The 21,754-nt window shown below is 40.3% G+C and overlaps 1 protein-coding gene across 3 annotated transcripts in view; it reads right to left on the bottom strand.

The window, feature by feature from the left end:
- Positions 1-19,969, bottom strand: part of srcin1a (SRC kinase signaling inhibitor 1a) — an 86,586-nt gene extending 66,617 nt beyond the window's left edge. Inside the window, exon 1 of one of the 3 annotated variants that reach the window (XM_089018792.1) lies at positions 19,623-19,969. In XM_089018792.1, the coding sequence (XP_088874918.1) occupies positions 19,623-19,644 (22 nt within the window). In that variant the 5' untranslated portion in view covers positions 19,645-19,969. Of the gene's footprint in view, positions 1-1,022; positions 1,123-19,622 lie in introns of those variants that run through there. The other 2 variants (XM_089018790.1, XM_089018791.1) reach the window with 2 other exon arrangements.
- Between the last annotated feature and the right edge of the window lie 1,785 nt (positions 19,970-21,754).

Raw genomic sequence — 21,754 nt, 5'->3', positions numbered from 1 at the left:
AGCCTTTTTTTTAAGAGACACTTGTTTGTTTACATGAGTAGGTCAATAAATGACAGTGGCAACATTTCCAAGTGGGTGCTGACAACAGAAGACATTTCACAGATACAGTCAATGTCCTAAGACGATGATGTTTGCAGATGACAGTGTGATCTGTTGCGAGAGCAGGGAACAGGTGGGGGAGGAAGTAGAGAGGTGGAGGTTTGCCCTGGAAAGGAGAGGAATAAAGATCAGTCGCAGCAAGACTGAATATATGTGTGTGTATGAGAGGGACCCAGGTTCAAGAGTGATGCTACAGGGAGAAGAGATAAAGAAGGTGGAGGAGGAAGTACTTGGGGTCAACTGTCCAGAGCAGTGGAGAGTGTGTAAAAGAGGTGAAGAAGCGTGTCCAGACAGTCTAAAACAGCTGGAGGAAAAATGTCATGTGTGATGTGTGAGAGAAGTATTTGAGCTAGGATGAAAGGAAAGGTCTGTAAAACTGTGGTGAGACCAGCCGTGATGTTTGGACTGATCGGAAGCAGAGCCGGAGGTAGCAGAGATGACGATGTTGAGGTTTTCTTTGGGAGTGACCAGGTTGGATCAGATCAGGAATGAGTAAATCAGAGGGACAACTCATATTAAAGGCTTTGGAGAGAAAGTCAGACTGAGATGGTTTGGACATGTCCAGAGGAGAGAGAGTGACTATATCGGAAGAAGGATGCTGAGCCTTGAACTACCAGGCAGGAGACCGAAAGGAAGACCTAAGAGGAGGTTTATGGATGCTGTCAAAGAGGACATGAAGGTAGCTGGTGTGAGAGAAGAGGATGCAAGAAACCGGGGTTAGATGAAAGACACTGATTCGATGAAGGGAAAAGCCAAACGGAAAAGATGAAGTGAACTAAAATAGAGTCTGAATCATGGGTATTTGGGACTCAAAATTGTAAACTATTGACAGAGAGGAATAAAAACACCGCTTTTGATAATGCCAAGAGAGTACTAGCACAGATTAGTGCAGACGGAAAGAGATATAACTGGACTCTGCTTACCTCCGACGGCAGCATCTTCATAATTCAACATCAACACCTGGCCGACATCAGGCAGGTACACTTGGCAGTTCTCACCAAACATCCTCACCCTTCATTCACTGCCAAATCCCACACTCCCCCAAAAAATACTAACTGTAATTGGAATCAACTATAACGATACAGTTCAACTGTTCACTATTCTCCTCCTGCAGAGTCTACCAAGATGGTTCTACCAACATGAGACCGGAGCCTATAATCTATGTTGCATTGAGCATATACAAAAGCAAGCCTCCTTTAATGGCCTCTCTTTCTCTTGACTTTCTTTCAAAATCTCAACCCAAAAGCTCCAGGCGACGGAGGCACTTCCACTTTTCTATTCCCCTCGCTACTTTGGCAACCACCCCCCACCCCTAGACCCTATTTCACTGTGCAGATGAAAGGACTGCCCGGCTCAATGGCGAGCCTGACTGCGGAATTGGCGGGATGAAATGCGACGCCACAATGACAATCCGCAACTTGTCTTGCTCCTTCTGTGATCAAGTCAACAAAACCTGTGCATTTATGCAATCAGACATTCCGTGGAGATTTCACACATATGATGACGACAATGGGAGGCAAGCAGATTCGGTCATTTGCACCTGATTATGCGTACTTCATTTTAGCAGGTACACACAAACACACACACATATATGCGTTATCGTGACAACAAGCTGCTTCTTCTAATCTGCTCATCTAATAGCAAAGGGCCTGGGGATTATGTACGCAGAGGCAGCAAGCACACAAGTGTTTGATTATGCTAAAACGAGCCCCTCAGATGGAGAGACAGAGAAAGGGAGAAAGAGCGAGAAGCAGTACAAGGCTACAAAGACGAGCGCTGAAACTAATTGGCTGAGAATATCGAGAGAAACACAGAGGCAAAAAAAATACAGTGGCCTATTTGAGCACCGGGTGGAGAGATGATGAGTGCAAAAGTACACAAGAGGACCTTGTGTACAAGGGAAAGGTGCTGCCTATTTGGTTAGCACGATAAGACTTTGAAAATTATTCTTTGGTTGTTACTTGTCGATGCGATTTGGATTGGATTTGCCTTTATTAGTCTCGCGGTGGGAAAATGTACATTTCACAGCACCGAAGTTACGAAAGTAAGAGGAAAGGAAAGAAAAAAGTAGAAAATACAGGAGCTGCTGTGAAGGCTGCCATTCTTGCGGCGCCATCTTGAAATCAATACAATAACAAAAAAAAACAAAAAAAGAAATAATGTGACAACACAAAAGACAGTCATTCAATCTTAGGCACTTGCTGCACCCTCTTTGTTGACTGAAGCAATTCTAGATGAAAGAGAAGAGGATCAAAGTGTCCTTTTCACCAGTGGATCAGGGATATCATGGTGGAACGTGGACGTCTGCTACAAGCTAAATGTTGAAAGCAAACACGAAGCTGTAGCATCCATTGACTAAAAGAGACAGTATCACATCTCCTGTCCCACGTAAATCTGCCTCAATACCTAGCTGCGACAGTTCCACATGCCGGCCAATCAGTTCAGGGTGTACTTGGGATACTGTCCAGAGACTGCTGAGATAGGCTAAGCCACTGCCAGCCACTCAGATAACGCTGATTTTTTTTTTCCATTCCATTATTTGGGTCCATTGCCACTGCAAAAATGCTGAGTTTTAGGACTACATAAACATCCAATGCTGCGTAAGAAACCTGAGATTCTCTTCAGGAAAAAAAAAAGTGAATTCATAAATTAGATGGGTATGGAGTAATATGAGCTTGAAATGGGGGCGGATGTCCAAAATACAATGCCATACATACAGATTGGTTTATATAGCGATTTCACAACAGCTGAAGCTGGAACAAAGCACTAACATGGAAAAAAAGGGAAATGCTGCCCCCTTGTGGATAAGAAAAAAATTGCCAGAGGCCATGGCCAGCGCTTTGTCAACACTCAAGCATGGAAAACCAAAACCGGGACAAATTCGGGAATGGCGCTCTACGTCATATTTTCAATTCCTGAATAAATTTGGGAATGGCAGTGAATGAGTTAATCAAGTGAAAACCTAAAAATTGAATGGACGAAGAAAATGGTCATTAACGGGTGATACAGAATGAACTTGACTTTCTTCCACACCCTGAAAATCTGGTACACTGACAGTCAATGGAAAAATATCAAACGTGACAGAAAATGCAGACATCATGATGGTGCCTCGCCGCCTGGCTGTCACAAGGCATAAAAGAATGTGATCGGCGATCGCCGCTGACGATGATGCTGATAAACATCCCGCGCTCGGCGCAAGATGGCGAAAGCACAAGGCGGCTGTCAAATCGACGGCGAGATTACGCCTCTGCATTCCGAAGATAACACGCAAGCGTACGCGAGGCTCTTTATGCCAAGAGCCTGTCGAGGAGTTTTAGGCCAATTAAAGCGAGAGAAGAGGGAAGCTTCATTCGAGGACGGCGGCTGAATGATCCCGGTGCAAAGATGCAAAGAAGCAGGAATGTGTCAGTCACACTAAATATTTGTTTGTGTGTCATCGTGTAAAATTCGCTCTATTTTTAACGACGGGCAACAGAAATCCATTCGATGTCACCTGTGGGTTTTAACTCATTCACTGCCATTCCCAAATTCATTCGGGAATTGAAAATATAACGTAGAGCGCCACTCCCGAATTTTTTCGGGTTTTGGTTTTTCTTGCGGGGGGTGCTGATAAAGCGCTGGCCATGGCCTCTGGCCAATGGAGAGTATTTTTAAGCGGTTGGACATCTTATTAACGGATTCCCTGACATTCCCGAATTTACCCGGGAATTGAAAATATGGCGTAGGGCGCTATTCCCGAATTTGTTCCGGTTTTCATTTGTCGTGCTTGAGTGTCGATAAAGCGCTGGCCATGGCCTCTGGCAATGTTTTTTCTTATCCACAAGGGGACAGCATTTCCCTTCTTTCCATGTTAGCGCTTTGTTCCAGCTACAGCTTTTGTTAAATCGCAATATAAACCAATATGTATGTATTGCATTGTATTTTAGACAGCCGCCCCCATTTTAAGCTCATATAATTCCGGACCCATATCATTTAGGAAATAACTTTTTTTCTGATGCCGATAAAGCACTGGTCAGACCTCTGGCAATGTTTTGCATCCCACGAGGGGGCAGCATTTGCCTTTTGTACAGCTGCCCCCATTTCAAGCTCATATAACTCTAGACCCATATAACTTAGGAATTCATTGTTTTTTTTCTGATGAAAGAAGAGCATCTAAGGTTTCTTACGCTGCATTGAATGTTTTATGTAGTCCTAAAAGTCAATATCCTGTGGGTCCTGGAATTTGAGTGATAATGACAAGAACCCTGGCACTGGAGTGGCCACATTTTTGCACATGTCTAGTGAATGAGTTAATTCACAAATCCTGCATTTCATTAAGTGTATGTAATGAGTGAACGCTGATGCGAATGGCTACCGCTGCTCACCCGCAGAAAAAAAAAATCTTATCCTGTGACTCTAAAGTGTCCTTGAGAGGTTTGAAAGGCGCTTAGAAATAAAATTTATTCTTATTATTATTAATTATTATTACAGTAAAGTCTCGTTATATCGATATTCAAGGGAGTCTGAAAAAATATCGATATAACCGGGACTATCGATATATCCGACCCTGTTTGCATGTAATTTTCTCTGTGCGTGCATAGAAATAGTATCGATATAACCGGGACTATCGATATATCCGATATCGATATAACGAGACTTTACTGTATTATTATTATTGTAAAATATGTACTGTATTCATTCCAGTCTGTAATGATGAATTGTAGAATAGAGCAAATGAGATTAAAATGTCATGGACTAATGTATCAGCGTTCATTTACAACAAAGTCAGCAGGTGCCGAGACCTGGACACCCACAAGCGCTCCACCGGGTAGGCTTGGCTGCGTTGATATTAACTGAAGTTCAGGGAGTTAATTATGATTTTAATGCTGAGACAGTTTGCGCCGGCCCAGAAGAATTGATCATTAATGAGATCCATTAGGGTCAGATGACATTTTGGAGATATTTATAGGCGGGATGAAAATGTTTCTTCAGCCGTCATGTGTACTTATTTGAAGGTATCGGATTTTCGCTCCTCATCTGTCACTAAGGTTGGGGGGAGCAGAGGACTATTCTATGAGGCGAAACTGATTACTTCTTTTGTCCTGACTGATTGTGGTCTGACTGGCCCTGATTGCCCCATTCGCCCTGGTATCACGTCATCAGCATGACTAAGCAAACGTGGTAACGATGTAACCTTAGTGCATCAAGGCCAGAGCTGCCAGCAACTTTTAGTTCTCTGACGAAGCTTCTCGGATGATGAGCGAAACGTCCGACACCTTCAAAGAAGTACAGATGTAGGCTGAAGAAACCTTTTCATCGATGGACCACTCCCGTACGACTGAGAGCTTATATTTATAGGTGATTTATAGTTTTTTATATTGGTATTTGATATTTATTTTATTTATATAGTTATAAATTATATATTTATTATATATTAATTTTATGTAAATAATTATATATTTATCTTATATTAATTTTATTTTTTTATATTTATTTATATTTATTTCTAGAATTTATAGGTGGAACTTCCACAAAGTTTAAAAAAACACAAGAAACATCCTCCCTCCCCCCTGTTCTACTCTTGGTAGCCTCCAGGAAAAAAATTGAAGACAGCGGAGAAAACAACGACTTCACTTTTGGCTGGGAAAAAAAAGCAAATGTACCACTACTTTCCCTTTGCAACCTTAACAATGGTGTAAACTTTTTTTCCCCCCAAGGCAATCCTTCTTCCACCAGTACAACTTTGGTCTTCTCCTCTTTCCTCTTAGACCCCTTCCTAACGACCACATGTGATTAATCTGCACCCTCGATCGCCTTCAGTGGTGAAAATGTCACCAAGCGAAACGGATCAATACGAGAAGGGCGAGGAATCGGAAAAGCCAAGAGGTCAATGTATCAGTTCTGGACGCGCTCATTTTGCCAAGCATCTCATTTGCATATCACTATCAATCTAGTTTTTGTTGTTTTTTTGTTTTAATTGTTGTTTGAATGCAACCATTCAGCACTTAACAGGTGAACCACACAGGATAAAAATGCAGCGCGGAAGGAGACTTTAAAGTTGACTCGCATGCGTATGTATGCGTTGCGAGTAGGCGCCCTGGGTGTAAACAAGTAAGTACAAATGAATCTACAACTCTGGCTTTTTCTCTCTTACTCAAACGACTTGGATACCGGAGCAGTGAAAATGGAGTTGTGGTTTGGAAAGAATAACTGAAATAAGCGTTGAAATGCTGCACTGGTACAGAAGGAAGAAAACAAATCGTGATTTTTTTTTCATTTATTAATTAATTTTTTTATTTATCTATGTATCTGTTTATTTATCTATTTATTTATTCATACATTCATTCCTTTACATCTGTATGATTCATCTATGTGTCTATTTGTTTATTTATTTCATTATCTATGTATTTATGCATTTATGTATTTATGTATTTATGTATCTATGTAGTTATGTATTTGTGTTGTTGTGTAGTTATGTATTTATGTACCGGTATTTATGTATTTGTGTAGTTGTCTATTTGCGTATTTGTGTATTTATGTATATATGAGAAGGTTTCTTCAGCCGTCATCTGTACTTTTTGTATATGTATATATGTATATATGCATTTATGTATTTACGTATTTACGTATTTACATATTTACGTATTCACATATTTATGTATTCTTGTATGTATTTATTTACAATATCTGTTGCCACTGTTTAGCTATTTATCTATTTATTCATTTATTCTTTTAATTATTTCTTTATCTATGTATCTATGTTTGTATGTGTCTGTTTTTTTTGGTTTTTTATTCATTCATATTCATCATTCATTCATGCGTTTCTTTATCGATCTATCAATCAATCACTCCATCATCTAGAACTGCTTTCATGTCACAAAGAGGGTACAGCAAGTGCTGAAGAATGAATGACTCTCTGTGTCTTTGCGTTGTTATATTATTTGTTATTATTCATTATTATTTGTTATATTTAGTTTTCTTTGTTTTTTGTTTTACTTGAAGATGGCGCCGCACGAGTGGCTGCCTTTCCAGCAGCGGTTGTATTTTGTTTTTCTACGTCTTTCTTTCCTTTCCTCTACCTTTCATAACTTTGCTGCTGTGAAATGTAAATTTCGCCACTGCGAGACCAATAAAGGTAGATCCAATCCAATCCATTAATCCATTTGTTTATTTTAACATGGCACAGTACATTGCTTAAGTCCCTGTCGAGTCTTAAAACATTAACTGAGAGGGGATTGACCAAACACGGCTCACGTTTTTTTTTATGCTGAGCCATGATTGGTTGTTTCCTGTGAGCAACTGTGATGTCATTTTCCAGCGCTAGTAAGTGGCAAAATGGCCGCCCCATAAAATGGACAAAACCAACTGGATTTGACTGCTCAATTCATATACACTTTCACAAAATAATCAGAATGTCATGTTTTAAAAAGTAATCATTAATCATTTTAAAACTATTTGATTCAAAACGTTTTACCAGCTAATCATTTTTGAAGAGGTACTCGATGTAATAGGTTAAAGAACCATCGCGCTACGGTCAGAAGGGCGTGGCGACTTTGTACCGCCATTGATTGTGCCACATAATAGGAAGCGTCGAGCTGTGACACAGAAGAGGACAGTCGATGGCGACTCCGAGAGCAGCGGCGCCCGTGTCAATTTGTGTTAGGCTCGCCTGGCCGGCGGCCACTTACATTTATTAGCCGCTAAATAATGATTATGCAATGATGGCTGTCTCAGTTGTGAAGCGTAACGATTCATTGGAGCGGTTGTTTGCCAGCATGAACTTAGGAGTGTCAAGGAAGTCTCCCTAACAAAAGGACATGTAGAGTGAGACCTTGGCTTATGAACTTAATTGGTTCCCAGACAGAGTGTCTAAGGCGAAAAGTGTGTATCCCAAAAATTAATTTCCCATAGGAAAAGATTAAAATGAGAATAATTCGTTCCCAGGTCCCAATAAAACATCCAACCAGCGCTTTATCGGCACCCAAACAAGAAAAAACAAAACCTGAACAAATTCACGAATGGCCCTATACGTCATATTTTGAATTACAGAATTAATTCTTGAATGGCAGTTAATGAGTTAACTTTTCCGCAACACATTATAGTTATTCATTTTAAGTTTGGGTTTAATCTTTTATTTAGCTGAAGTTTATTTCAAGCTTACTTGGTTATAGAGTTATCTAAATGTAAATTTCTCCACTGCGAGACGAATAAAAGTACATCCAATCCAATCTGTATTGAAAGTGAGGGCGGCTGTTACAAAAGGTAAATGCTGCGTCCTCGTAGGAGTGAAAAACATTGCCAGGGGTCTGACCGGAGCTTAATTCGCACCCAACCACAAGAAAAACCAAAACCCGAACAAATTCGGGAATGGCGCTCCACGTCATGCTTTAAAATTCCCAAATAAATTCCGGAATGGCAGTGAATGAGTTAATACACGTTGATTATCTATCAGCATGCAACAACCCAAACCCAGGTGTCCTTGAGCAGGTGCAAAATAAAGCAGATGGGTTTAATGTATTCGGCATCAAGCGTTTATTCGGCCTTTTAGTATAACAGACTGTGTCTGTTCACCTCAGATTGACCCCAGATTTTCTGTGCTTCCATTGTGGGCCTTGTGTTCGGCCAACTAAGCATACAACAGCATGAAACTTTTAAATACGATACCTTCTAATGGGTCTATTCTCGATCACATTATTAGTGTGTTTTTTTTTTTGTCATGTAGCGGGCCGCGCAAAAATGGATTGCAGTCCCCTAATGGCCCCCAGGACGTAGTTTGGATAGCAATGGAGTAAAGTGCATCTCACCCCTTACATTAAGCACTGTGCCTGCTGATTTTGCAGTATGGTTGTTTTTGCGAAAATATATCTCTAAGCTTCTCCAGTTCTACTGGACATAAACCCTGATCTCACTAAGAGATTTGTACCTTTATGTTGCCTCCAAATGAACACATCAGAATTTGAAGGAGGAGACAGATGGCGAATACAGACGCCGGAACAATGGGCTGAACAACAAACACAATGTGTCCGCCATTGTAGTAGACACCCACTGGTGTGTCTGTGGTATCATAGCGGCCGCCTCCTTTCATTTCAAAGAAACGCTGAAGGTGTGACAATGAAATTTGCTCATTATTGGTTGGCTGCGAATGTCTTTGTGAGGATTTTGCATGAACCCCACAAGAGGGGAGAAACAACAAGAAGTAGAGGGAATGCTAGTGCAACGTGACGACCTTCAAAGATCCTTGCAGCTTGGTGGTGATTACCTGCTGCTGTTGAATATAGTAGGTCAAGGTGTAAAGCCTGATGAAATAACGAGCGCCAAACAAATAAATATCCATACAAGAAGGAAGCAGGCGCCTTAATAAATTGAATACCACAGTGCAACTCAAATCAAGTATTTATGTTGAAATGAATGGAATTGCCATTAATCCGTTACAGCCTCTGACAAAAATGTTACAGTGTACATATGTACATATATACATGTCGAATGTAAGAAAAATAGATACAGAGTAAAGCTCATCAGGTTTTTGAGATATTTTCACTTTTTGTTTTTAACTCATTCACTGCCAGATGTGCAAAAATGTGTCCACTACAGTGCCAGGGTTTTTGTCATTTTCACTCAAATTGCAGAACCCACAGAATACTGAGTTTTAGGACTACATAAATACTCATTACATCATTAGAAATCTTAGACTCTCTTCTTTCATTAGAAAAAAAGAGTTCATTCCTAAGTTAGATGGGTCTGGAGTTATCTGAGCTTGAAATGGGGGTGGCTGTAGAAAAGGCAAATACCCCCTTGTGGGAAAAACATTGCCAGCGTTTTGACCAACGCTTTATCGGCACCCCCCCCCCCCCCCCCCTTGCAAGAAAAAAACAAAACTCCACGTCCTATTTTCAATTCCCGAATAAATTCGGGAATGGCGGTGAATGAGTTATGACCTATAACCAAACCCATACTTCGGAAATATTACTAAATATACTACTATATTTTTATTTTTAAGATGTATTATTATTATTATTATTATTATTATTATTATTATTATTATTAAAACAGAATGTACATGAGGAAAAATAATAACCAAAACCATATTTCAGAAATATTACTAAATATACGACTATATTCTTCTTTTTTATATGGATTGTTATTATTATTATTAGTATTAGAATATTAAAACAGAATGTACATGAGGAAAAATAACCAAACCCATATTTCAGAAATATTACTAAATATACTACTATACTCTTCTTTTTTATATGCATTATTATTATTAGTATTAGTATTAGTATTAGAATATTAAAACAGAATGTACATGAGGAAAAATAACCAAACCCATATTTCAGAAATATTACTAAATATACTACTATATTCTTTATTATTATTATTATTATTATTATTAATTATCATGAATATTATTATTTCTAGTATTATTTTTAGTATTATTATTATTATTATTAAAACAGAATGTACAAGAGGAAAAAAAAAAAGTAATATATATCAATGCTAGACACTGGCGTTAGAGCCACGGGTTTGACGTTAACGCATCAGACTGAGGAGATGGATCCGAGCCGGCTGATCAATGTGGAGTCAAGGAACAGGTCGTCCCAGTGGGGGGTCGGGGGGGGGGGGGGGGGGGGGGGGGTTGTGACCTTTTCATAGTCGCTGCCTTGATACTTTGTGGCAGGTGAGTCGGGCACAATGCACGTGATCGCGTGCATTGTGGTGCCTGATCAACCGAAAGACTGGGTGTTGATGGTTCTGTCCTACATGTCTGCTTGTTCGAAAATGGAGGTTAGATTTTATTGTTTGGATTTTTTTAAATGCAATACCAAACTGTTACTGGCAAAATGCGGATTTTTTTCGTTTTGTTTTTGCTTGTCTTTATCCACTGATTTTACTCTGGAGGTCCAAGTGGCTAATTATTATTTTAGGATTGGATTTACCGTATTCTCGCAGTGGAGAAATGTACATTTCACAGCAGCAAAGTTATGAAAGGAAAATGAAAGGAATGAAAGAAGTAGAAAAACAAAATGCATAAGCTGCTGGAAAGGCAGCCGCTCTTTTTTTAACTCATTCATTGCCAGCAAAAAATGTGTCCACTCCAGTACCAGGGTTTTTGTCATTGTCACTTGACTTCCAGGTCCTACAGAATATTGAGTTTTAGGACTACATCAAGTTTCAATACAGCGTTCGAAATCTTAGACTTTCTTCTTTAATGAAAAAGTTCCTAAATGATATGGGTCTGGAGTTATATGAGCTGGAAATGAGGGCGGCTGTCCAAAATACAATGCAATGTATACAAATTGTTTTATATAGCGCTTTACCAACAGATGAAGCTGGAACAAAGCGCTAACATGGAAAAAGGGAAATGATGCTCCCTTGTGGAAGGGGAAAAAAATGCACTTTATCGGCACCCAAGCATGAAAAAAAACAAAAGCCGATAAAAATTGGCAATGGTGCTCTATGCCATAGTTTCAATACCCAAATAAGTTCGTTAATGGCAGTGAATGAGTCAATGGCTAGCTGTATTTTTTATTTAGATTTCAAGTGACGCATATTCAATATGGCAGTTTTTACACATTGGTGGTAAAAACAACCCATAAGACCAGATGGCCAAATTGCACATAATTCACCAAAGCCTTCTTTTTGGGGGGGAGGAAAAAAATAAATCAATCGCTATTAGAACATTTAGTCATGAGTTGGTTTCGCTCCGTATCAAAAACGTCAGAGATATTAATCAAGAGAAATAAAGAAATATGGTGTTGGTTTAAAAGGGAACAGGAGATGGAGAATGAAAATATATACAGTAAAGTCTCGTTATATCGATATCGGATATATCGATAGTCCCGGTTATATCGATATTTTTTCGGACTCCCTTGAATATCGATATAACGAGACTTTACTGTACATCTCTCTTTATTGCCCACAGGCAGTTGAGACACGAGGAAGGAAAATTTGTAAACTGATACCTCATCAGTGTCACTTAGGGGATTTCAGGTTACAGGCTCCCAAATATCGAGCAAGAGAAATGCCGAATCAAGAGACGAGAACCGGACAGTGAACGAGTACTGAATCCGAACGCAATAAGTGATAAATTCAATTCCAGTTGGGAACAGAAGGAGACTAATCTGGGCCCAGAATCATCAGCGCTCACGCCGCCTGCTATGTATGCCTGCCAGAGCATCTGGGGAATGAAAAATGGGAGTTGATAAGAGGTAGAACGTAGGAGGGAACCAGCGGGAGGGAAGAAAAAGGAAAACTATTACGGCTTGTGCCAGTGCCTCGCTAGCGCTCGCCAAGCTCATTTCCTCCCAAAGTACCGTTTGCCTCATCGCTCTTTGTTGTGTTAGCAAAGCGCTACCGATTGCCCTGCTTGGCACAATTTTACCATAGTTAGTGCTTCTCGACCAGGTGAGGAAAAATTTAGCATGACAGAATGTCAGCAGATTAATTAATTCAATACAGATTAGCAAATCCAGTCAGTACAGAAGAAAATATTATTTAAAAAAAAACGGTTTATTTTTAGAGCACTGTATGCATCGGTATTCGATTTAATGTGAGGGAAATAAAACCGAGTGAATTAAAACTACGGCATCCTGGTCATCTCATTTGAATATTCGTATGTTTAATATCTGATACTACAGAGCCTACACAGACTGAAGAATATCGTCACCAGTAGCAGGTTGATTAAAAAATAAATATAAAAAACACCCCAAAGGTTCCCTGAGGCTTGATGTACAAAAATTATTGAACCCCCCCCCAATAGTAAAGCTTCCATTTTGTTCATTTCTGTATTACCCCTGGCAGAAAATGGAGACGTGATGACGTCAATATTGAGCTGTAGGCCCGAGATTATTAGAAACCTGTCAGCATGTGACAGGTGGGTGATGATTGCACTACTTCACTTTATAAATTCGGTGAACGTGTGGTGGATGGCAATTTTTTTCGTTGATGTACATTCTGCGGCTGGATGGATGCCTGGCCTGAGGAGCACGCGATGAAAAGAAAGGAGCGTCAGCGCAGAGCGCCGATGCAGATGTTGAACTGTCGCGGTTTGGAATTGAAGCGGATTTACGTGAGATGTGAGACAATCTCCTTTCGACAATGGATGCTACAGTTTCCTGTTTGCTTTCAACATTTAGCTTGTAGCAGACGTGCACATTTCACGATGACGTCCTTGATCCATTGGTGAAAAGGACGTTTTGATCCTCTCCACTTTCATCTAGAACTGCTTCGTGTAACAAAGAAGGTCCAGAAAGTGCTTAAGATTGACAATAATAAAAATACATTTCATTTGTAAGTGCCATTCAAAGCTTTCGAGGTCACTTTACAGTCACATGATCAATTTTTTCTGTGGGTGAGTGGTGGCAGCAACACGCGCCAGCGTTAACTCAACGTGGAATAACTCGAATAGATAGAAAGTTAGCTGGCTAGCTAATCGATAACTAATAGCTAGTTAGCTAGATAGCTTATAGATTGCAAATAGCATATAGATAGCAAATATATAGCTAGCTTGGTAGCCAGCTAGCTAGCTAATAGATAGCAAATAGAATGACTTTAGGAGAAAGAAATGGGTTTCTCAAAGTGAGAGTTTTCAGTCAAGGAAGGTTTGATGCATCACATCCAATTTTTGGAACTATAAATACGATTCATAACGAATTAACAAACATGGCCACCAAACAGGGCCAACAAAATATAAATCAATTAATGCCTGTGTCTTTTGTGTTATGTCACATTATTTGTTATTTAATTGTTGTTGTTGTTTCGACTTCAAGATAGCGCCGCAAGATCAGCTACCTTTACAGCAGATTCTGTATTTTGTTTTTCTACTTCTTCCTTTCCTTTCCTCTTACTCTCATCACATTGCTGCTGTGAAATGTAAATTTCTCCATTGCGATACTATTAAAATGCTAATCCAATCCAATTTATTCAAATGTAACAACAAAAACACAAATCCTGTAGATCAATGGCCATGGTAATGATACAAAAGTAATGAGGAGCCCACCGAACTATTACATTATTTGGCTGTCATCACTGGCTGCACACACACGTCAAACCGTAGCGGTGCGGCATGAGCTCCGAAGAAGAAAACAATGGATGTAATATTTAAACTTATTGAATCGTTAACAACCTTGACACGACAGAGCCAGAGATAGGGACAAATTTCTGGAGCAAAAAAAAAAAGTTGACATTTTAGAGATATAACAGCCTGCCGGGGACAAAGACGGCATATGAAGAAGAAAAAGATAATGTTACTACACGCGTGATGTCATACTATTCATGTATGCATGACGATCACTTTTAATCTCCGCTCTCACAAAAGGTCAATTGCTATCTGACATGCCCCCAAAACGCATAAAGCGAATGGAAGCCTGTCGTGAAACATTGCATCATCGCTAGCCAATCACAAGCCAAAGCCTGCGGGTCTTTGTTCCAGCGGGAACGAGCAGGTGCGCAACAGCCAATAACTGCACCCGGTCTTGATGTCTTTCGACTTGTAATTTGTCTTCAAGAAAGAAAAAAATAAATAAAGCGTAATAAAAATGGAGTTCATGTAAGGTTCGCTGCGGGATTAAAAAACAAAACATCGACAACCTACACTGCCCACGTGCCAGAGGAAAAGAAGAAAAGCAAAAGAAAACGGCTGGCAGGAATGGAAGGATATATTGGGAAGAAGTGAAGGATAACCGATAAAGACGCAAACTAGCGTGGCTGCTAAACAGTGTTTGTAATTAAGAGAGCAATAAAATGGGGGTGTAGGGAATAAATCGCATTTTCAGTTGATTTGGCGGGGATTGATTCCGACATTAGGACCTCATAAAGATAATACTGCCTTTGTGCAATAGTAGTCAGTCGAAGGTGACATTTTAAAGGGGGGGGGGTAATCATTTTCCAAGTGTTTATTCGTGTGGTGGTATTCAGACTTCATTGTTTTGTATGTGACTGATAGACAACCGTGAGTTATGGCATTCGTCCGTTATAGTCGGTTATAAGTCGAGAACTCTTTTTACAATAGAACCAGGGACCAAATGTTACATTACCTTTCAGTATGATGCTAAATAAACTGTCCTATATGGGATAGTTATCCATTTTAAGCACTTTGTTAGAGCTTCAGATGTTGTTAAAGCGCTATATAAATCAATATTGTATTGTATTGTATTGTATTGAGTCAGTTACACCTGCATATAATAATAATAATACATTTGATTTATAAGCACCTTTCAAAACTCTCAAGGTCACATCACAGTCACAAGATAAGTTTTTTTATGGGTGAGCAGCGGCAGCCACACGCGCCAGCCTTCACTCAACCCGGTAGTAACTCAAATAGAATAGAAAGACAAACAGATAGAAAGCAGACAGCCAATAGCTTCAATTCTCTTTTTCTTTTCTGTAATACCGTACAATAGCTATCTGGCTGGCGAGCTATCTAGCTAGCAATTAGCTATCTGTTGGCTCGCCAGCCAGCCTTCCATCCATCCGTTTCACTATTCTATTTGAGCTACTCTGTGTGGGTCTACAAATATAAGAAAGAAAATGAAGGCTTTTGGGTGCTTTTCTTCTGGGTCGGCTTGGTGCTCTATTAAATTCAAAGTAAACACGGTGAAGCTGCAGTTAGTTGTTATGCTGCATTCAAATGGAATAAACAGAATTGATATCATCGTAGAGTATAGCAACGGTCTTTTTTAAGTCACTTTCACTGTACGATCATTCTGTCGTTTGAAAAAGCTACTTCGTATATATTAACCTGAAATGTCTAGAAACCTTTTGATAAACGGTTTATCCTTTTTTTTTGCTTTCTATGCATTAATATTTAATATTCTGCCAATCAAAACTCACATGGAAAAATGCCATCGCAGCGTTGGAAAGAGAGATTTAAAAAGCTGATGAACACAAAAGTTAGCAGGGATCAGTCATCTGTGGACAATGCCATCATCGCAGCCGACGCTGGGTTTTAAACGCTTGGCTCGTCTTAAGCTATTGACGCGCTCGTGTGACATCTAATGGGCTTACTCGCATTCGCCATGGCAGCCAGAGGGTTAGAAGCCCCGCCTACTCCGGCGGCACGTTGCGGCAGATTAGACATGTTCAACTAAACTGCGCTTAATTGCCACCAGTAGCGATGATACGCAAAAAAATGTGGATCAGTGTTGTTTGAGGCAAGATTGCTTAAAAAGTGGGTCAAAATGATGCTGTGTTTATGGGAATGTTAAGGCGACGCATGACGCATTTGGGAACATTTTGACTTTGAGCGATATGCCGGGACTTTAAAGGACAACCGACAACAAGTTGCAGCCATAATTTGTAAAATCACTTCAAAGGACTTCTACTGAGCGCATTTTACAAAGATTTCACCGCATATAGCTATATTTTACGTTTTAAAACTCACACTGAATATTCATGAAGTCTTGTTTTCAAATTGATGACGATGCCCTAAGTGACGTCACGAAGGGAACGCCCCTGACCGAGAAAGCGACACACAATGCATTTTGGGTACTTTTTTTTCATCTGAAAACACCGTGTTGATGGCGAAATTAGAAGAAAAAATACAGAAATAACACGATGGTGAATCGTTGCGTGTCGCAGCCACTTGCGGTAACACGCGTAAAGAAGGTGTAAGTTTATACAAATTCCCAGCGGACAAATCAGCCCATTTCCAACGGAGCTTGTGCGCCATCTTGTGGATTTTCTAGGACGCTACATTGGAGTCCAGAAGGCTCGAATTGATACGGAAGGACTTCTTTAACTGATTGTAAACATTTATGCTTTCCTCTTCAGAACTATTTGAATCATATTCGTAACTGGATGAGTAACAAGAAAGCATCTTCTCCGAATCCTAACTCTCTGAAGCCATTGTTTTGATTCTGGAGCAAGGCAGTTTGTGAAGAAGTATCCTGGTGTGACATCACGAACAAGGGGGCGGGATTTTCTGAATCTGCCCAGTTCCAAGCTCATTCTGTGGCAGCTTTGGAACACTTTAAGTCATTTTATTGCCGTTTTGCGTTTGACTAAAAATATCAGCCTGCGTGTTTTGGGTATTTTAGATGCTATAAAACGTTTTTTTGATGTCAGTTAGGAAACAAAAAAATGATGTCGGTTGTCCTTTAAATTTTCCAAATAAACCGCTGAGGCGACAAGAATCAACAGAGTCGAATCTGTTGTGACAGAAACGAGGCTTTAGCTTAAAGCATGAAATCAAATGGAGTGCGGAGTGCAAAAGGTCTAAACACGCAGTCACATGAATGCAACCCGGATGAGCTCCTAAAGAAGACAGAAGCAAAGTGTGAATAAAAGATTTTAGGCATCATCGAGCTTTTACGAATCTCCTAAATCACAGGTGTCAAAGTCAAGGCCCGCGGGCAAAATCCGGCCCGCCACATCATTTTTTTCGGCCCGCGAAAGCAAATCAAACTTGTTAAATTCCATGATGATTGCTAAAATCTGAGCCAAAATTTCATATTTTTGGATGTCAACCACAATAAAAGTCATTATTCTTGACTTCAGATTTGAAAACGAGTTATTCATTAATTTGCTGTGTGCTCTATATGTAATATTTGAAGGGATTTAAACATTCTAATGGGTTCCCCAAATTCATAACGGCCCTCGAGAGGAAACCATAACTACAATGTGGCCCGCGGCAAAAAATGACTTTGACACCCCTGTCCTAAATGATGCTTTATTCCAGCGCGTAGCCACCGACAAAACCCTCTGCTTTCTTGTTTTGTTTTGTTTTTCTTTTAAACTTCCTTTCGTTTCTTTTCCCTCGGGCCCACTCGACTGTCCGCCTAAATGACGGCTGAGGATGAAGACTTTGAATCTTCACGCCATTTGTTGTTCACTTTGACACCCCCGCAACCCCTTCTCGTGCTTTTCCATCCGCTCTGCGCGTCCTTGAATGGACCCCAATGAATATAGTACGGCCGGGCAATCCGAAATCGGGCCCACTAAATGCATATTTGCCCAATGAAAACGTCATAAATCTCATTTATTGGAGAAGGTGATGAGGCTTAGCATGCGCTGCCAGAAGTGTATAGCCGAGCAACCGATAAAAACTTGACTCCCAGAACACACAAGAAAGTGTTCTTTTAACAACACCCATTCATTTAATGGACGTGTTCTATTCCGGTGACATATTCTACATTTGCATGATTGTCAGAAACGCACTGCAGACCACTAACTCATTCGCTGTCATTCCTGAATTTATTCGGGAATTGAAAAGTGCAATGTGGAGCGGCATTTCCTGAATTTGTCCGGGTTTTGAATTTTCTTGCCGTGGGGGGGCGATAAAGCTCTGTTCAGACCTCTGGCAATGTTTACTTCCCTTCCACGAGGGGACAGCGTTTGCCTTTTTGTCCATGTTAGCTCTTCATTACAGCTTTAGTTAATGCGCTATATAAACCAATATGTATGCATTGTATTTCATTTTGTACAGCCAGCACTGTTTTTGATTTGGTAGTAATGTCGGTGCCATTTGACTGTCGTCGCTGAACAGCTCCGGGGCGATTTGTGCTTTTTTTGCGCCTGAAATGGGCAGCATTTGCACAGCGCCCTTTTGTTCTGTGGAAAGGTCTGTGCTGTTGTAAAGTCTGTATGTGGAACTGTCGCGGCTTGGGATTGAAGCGGATTTACGTGGGACAGGAGATGTGAGGCGATCTATTTTCGTCAATGGATGCTTCAGCTTCGTGTTTGCTTTCAACATTTAGCTTGTAGCACACGTGCACATTTCACCATGACGTCCCTGATCCACTGGTGAAAAGGATGCTCTCTTCTTTCATCTAGAACTCCTTCATACAACAAAGAGGGTGCAGAAAGTGTTTAAGATTAAACGACTGTCACATTATTTGTTATTTAGTTTTGTTTTTTTGTCATTTTGACTTGGAAATGGCGCCGCGAGAGTGGCTGGCTTTACAGCAACTCCTCTATTTTATTTTTCTACTTCTTCCTTTCCTTTCATCACTTTGCCGCGATGAAACCTACATTTCTCCAACACGAGACTAATAACGGCTAATCCAAAACCATAACATTGATAACCATACGGATTACCGGCATCATCTCAATGAGTTTTCACCGCGACCTTCAATTAGCTTTGTCATTGGAACACCTGCAGCACGCACCTCATGGAGACTATCGGACAAATCAAAGAAGGAATAGAGGTGAACCTGAACATTCATCCATGAGAAAATACAATCCTCAACAAAAATTCCTTTTCATCAGCGGACATCAGACTCTGCAATTATGAGTCTTCTGCTATGTGTACGATTGTCTTTCCTACCATCACCCTACAAGAGCTTCCATATACGGGTCTTCATATCCAGCACACCTGCACACACATACGCACCACCTGCTCCAACCTCACTGTGCTCACCCCCACCCATCCAAGCACCTCTAACCCAAACTGAGAACCCCCCCTGCAGCCACCATCGCTTTCCTCCGGCACGACCCAACCACCCCCCTCATCTTGAACATTGTCAGCAGGTCGGATCGCAACACACATACACACAAACCGAAAGACACACACATCATATCATTAAAAAAAAAAGGTTTTGACATGCCTTGGGATGGTGCATTGCCCATGCTGCGTCAAGGAACACTGCAGCCGTGACAGTGATCGCCTTTTCCCCCTTTTTCCTTCTTCCCGCCTCGTTTTTTTTCCCCACTCCACGTAAAGGTTCGCTCCTGCACCTCGCACCAGAGCTCCGGCTTCCGCTAGCTCCACTCCCGCTTTGCTTCTTCCCTTTTTGTCCCTTCGCCCTCGCTCGGACTCCTTTTCCCTGTGGCGAGATGGCCGCGGTCCGGCGGCAACGCTCCCCGCCGGCGATGTGTGTGTGTGTAAATGTGTGTATTATGGGTGTGTGTAAGGGAGCGCCCTGGTGGGAGGTGGATGATGGGAGAGCGAGAGAGAGAGAGAGAGAGAGAGAGATGTGCTCTTGTGAAGCCTTGGAAGAGGGTGCATGCCGGTGCCTCGGCACACAGCTTGCAAAAGGAAGCACAAATGTTGATAAATTCACACGTTCCTCTCTCACTGGCTCTCCTCCACTTCCACATTAAACATGATACTTTCTCTCTTAAAGACACAGGCCCCACTATACTGGGTGCCGATACATGCCTGTTATTGAGCTTGAAGGACAACCGACACCATTTTTTTTGTTTCCTAACTGATATCAGGAAAACGTTTTATAGCATCTAAAATACCCCAAATACGCAGGCTGCTATTTTTAGTCAAATGCAAAACAGCAATAAAAATGAGTTCGAATGGGTTTGGAGTTATGCGAGCTTGAAATGTGGGCGGCTGTCCAAAATTACATGCAGTAATTGAAATGCTAAAAAAAAAAGTATACAACACAGGGAAAACGTATGTTGACAGGTATGAATTTGTTGTTTATTTTTGTATTTTGAATTAGGTTTTAATTAATTGTTAATTAAATTTGTAATTAATTTAATTACTTTTTATTTTTTCGAATCAATTTTAATACTTAATATTTAAAAATGTTTTTTACACTTTTATTTTTTACATTGAATTTAAAAGTTGTCCATGTACAGCACTTTGTATGCAGCTTGTTCTTTGAAAGTGCTCTATAAATACATTTTAAATTAAATTAATGTGAGTTGAGTTGAGTAAAATAACTTTTGTTGAGTCTTATGATAAAGCATTTCACCAATCAAAACACCGCTGACATTTAAAACGGTTAGCATTGCTAATGATCAAAACAGGACTCACTATTAAAGCCTCTTATTGAGTCTCTTAACTGTATTACATGAAGTCTATTCTTTGTTTGTAGTTGCATTACTGTACAGCACAGGTGTCAAAGTCAAGGCCGGCGGGCCAAATCCGGCCCGCCACATCATTTTTTTTCGGCCCGCGAAAGCAAATCAAACTCGTTAAATTCCATGATGATTGCTAAAATCTGAGCCAAAATTTCATATTTTTGGATGTCAACCACAATAAAAGTCATTATTCTTGACTTGAGATTTGAAAACGAGTTATGCATTAATTTGCTGTGTGCTCTATATGTAATATTTGAAGGGATTTAAACATTCTAATGGGTTCCCCAAATTCATAACGGCCCTCGAGAGGAAACCATAACTACAATGTGGCCCGTGGCAAAAAATGACACCCCTGCTGTACAGTATTATACTGCCTCCTAGTGGCCATTGCGGGAATGCTAGAAGGAGCAGCACAATGAATTCCATCCATCCATCCATCCATCATCTGAACCACAAATTCTCATGAGGTTCGCAGGTATGTTGGAGCCGAGTTGGACCTTGATCTGGTTGCAACATCGGCAAACAACAACTTGCGCTCACAATCACACTTTAGGGTCGGATTCAAATCCATGTCCGCGGTGGTCGTGCTAACCAGTTATCCACTGTTCCATCAGCACAATGAATTGCAGAATTAAATCATGTATAATTGTTTGATTTGTAACATTATTTGTTATGTTCATTTATCTATGAAATGCTGTTTCTCTTTTCAATGGGATGCTGGAATAGATTAATATCATTTCTGTTTATGCCTTTAGGGGGAAAAGGGAGGGATAAGATATGATAAACGCAGTCACTAAAATATACAGTACCGCCTCATTTGCATATATGCAGATGTATATACAAAATCTGCATATTTATCAACCTGCATTTTTAATTTATTTAACTCATTCACTGAAGATGTGCAAAAATTTGTCCAATT

This window comes from Hippocampus bargibanti, linkage group LG17 (genome assembly GCF_051943395.1).
Source record: "Hippocampus bargibanti isolate YZ-2025 linkage group LG17, ASM5194339v1, whole genome shotgun sequence".
Taxonomy (NCBI): Eukaryota; Metazoa; Chordata; class Actinopteri; order Syngnathiformes; family Syngnathidae; genus Hippocampus; species Hippocampus bargibanti.
This window is presented reverse-complemented; position numbering and strand designations above follow the sequence as displayed.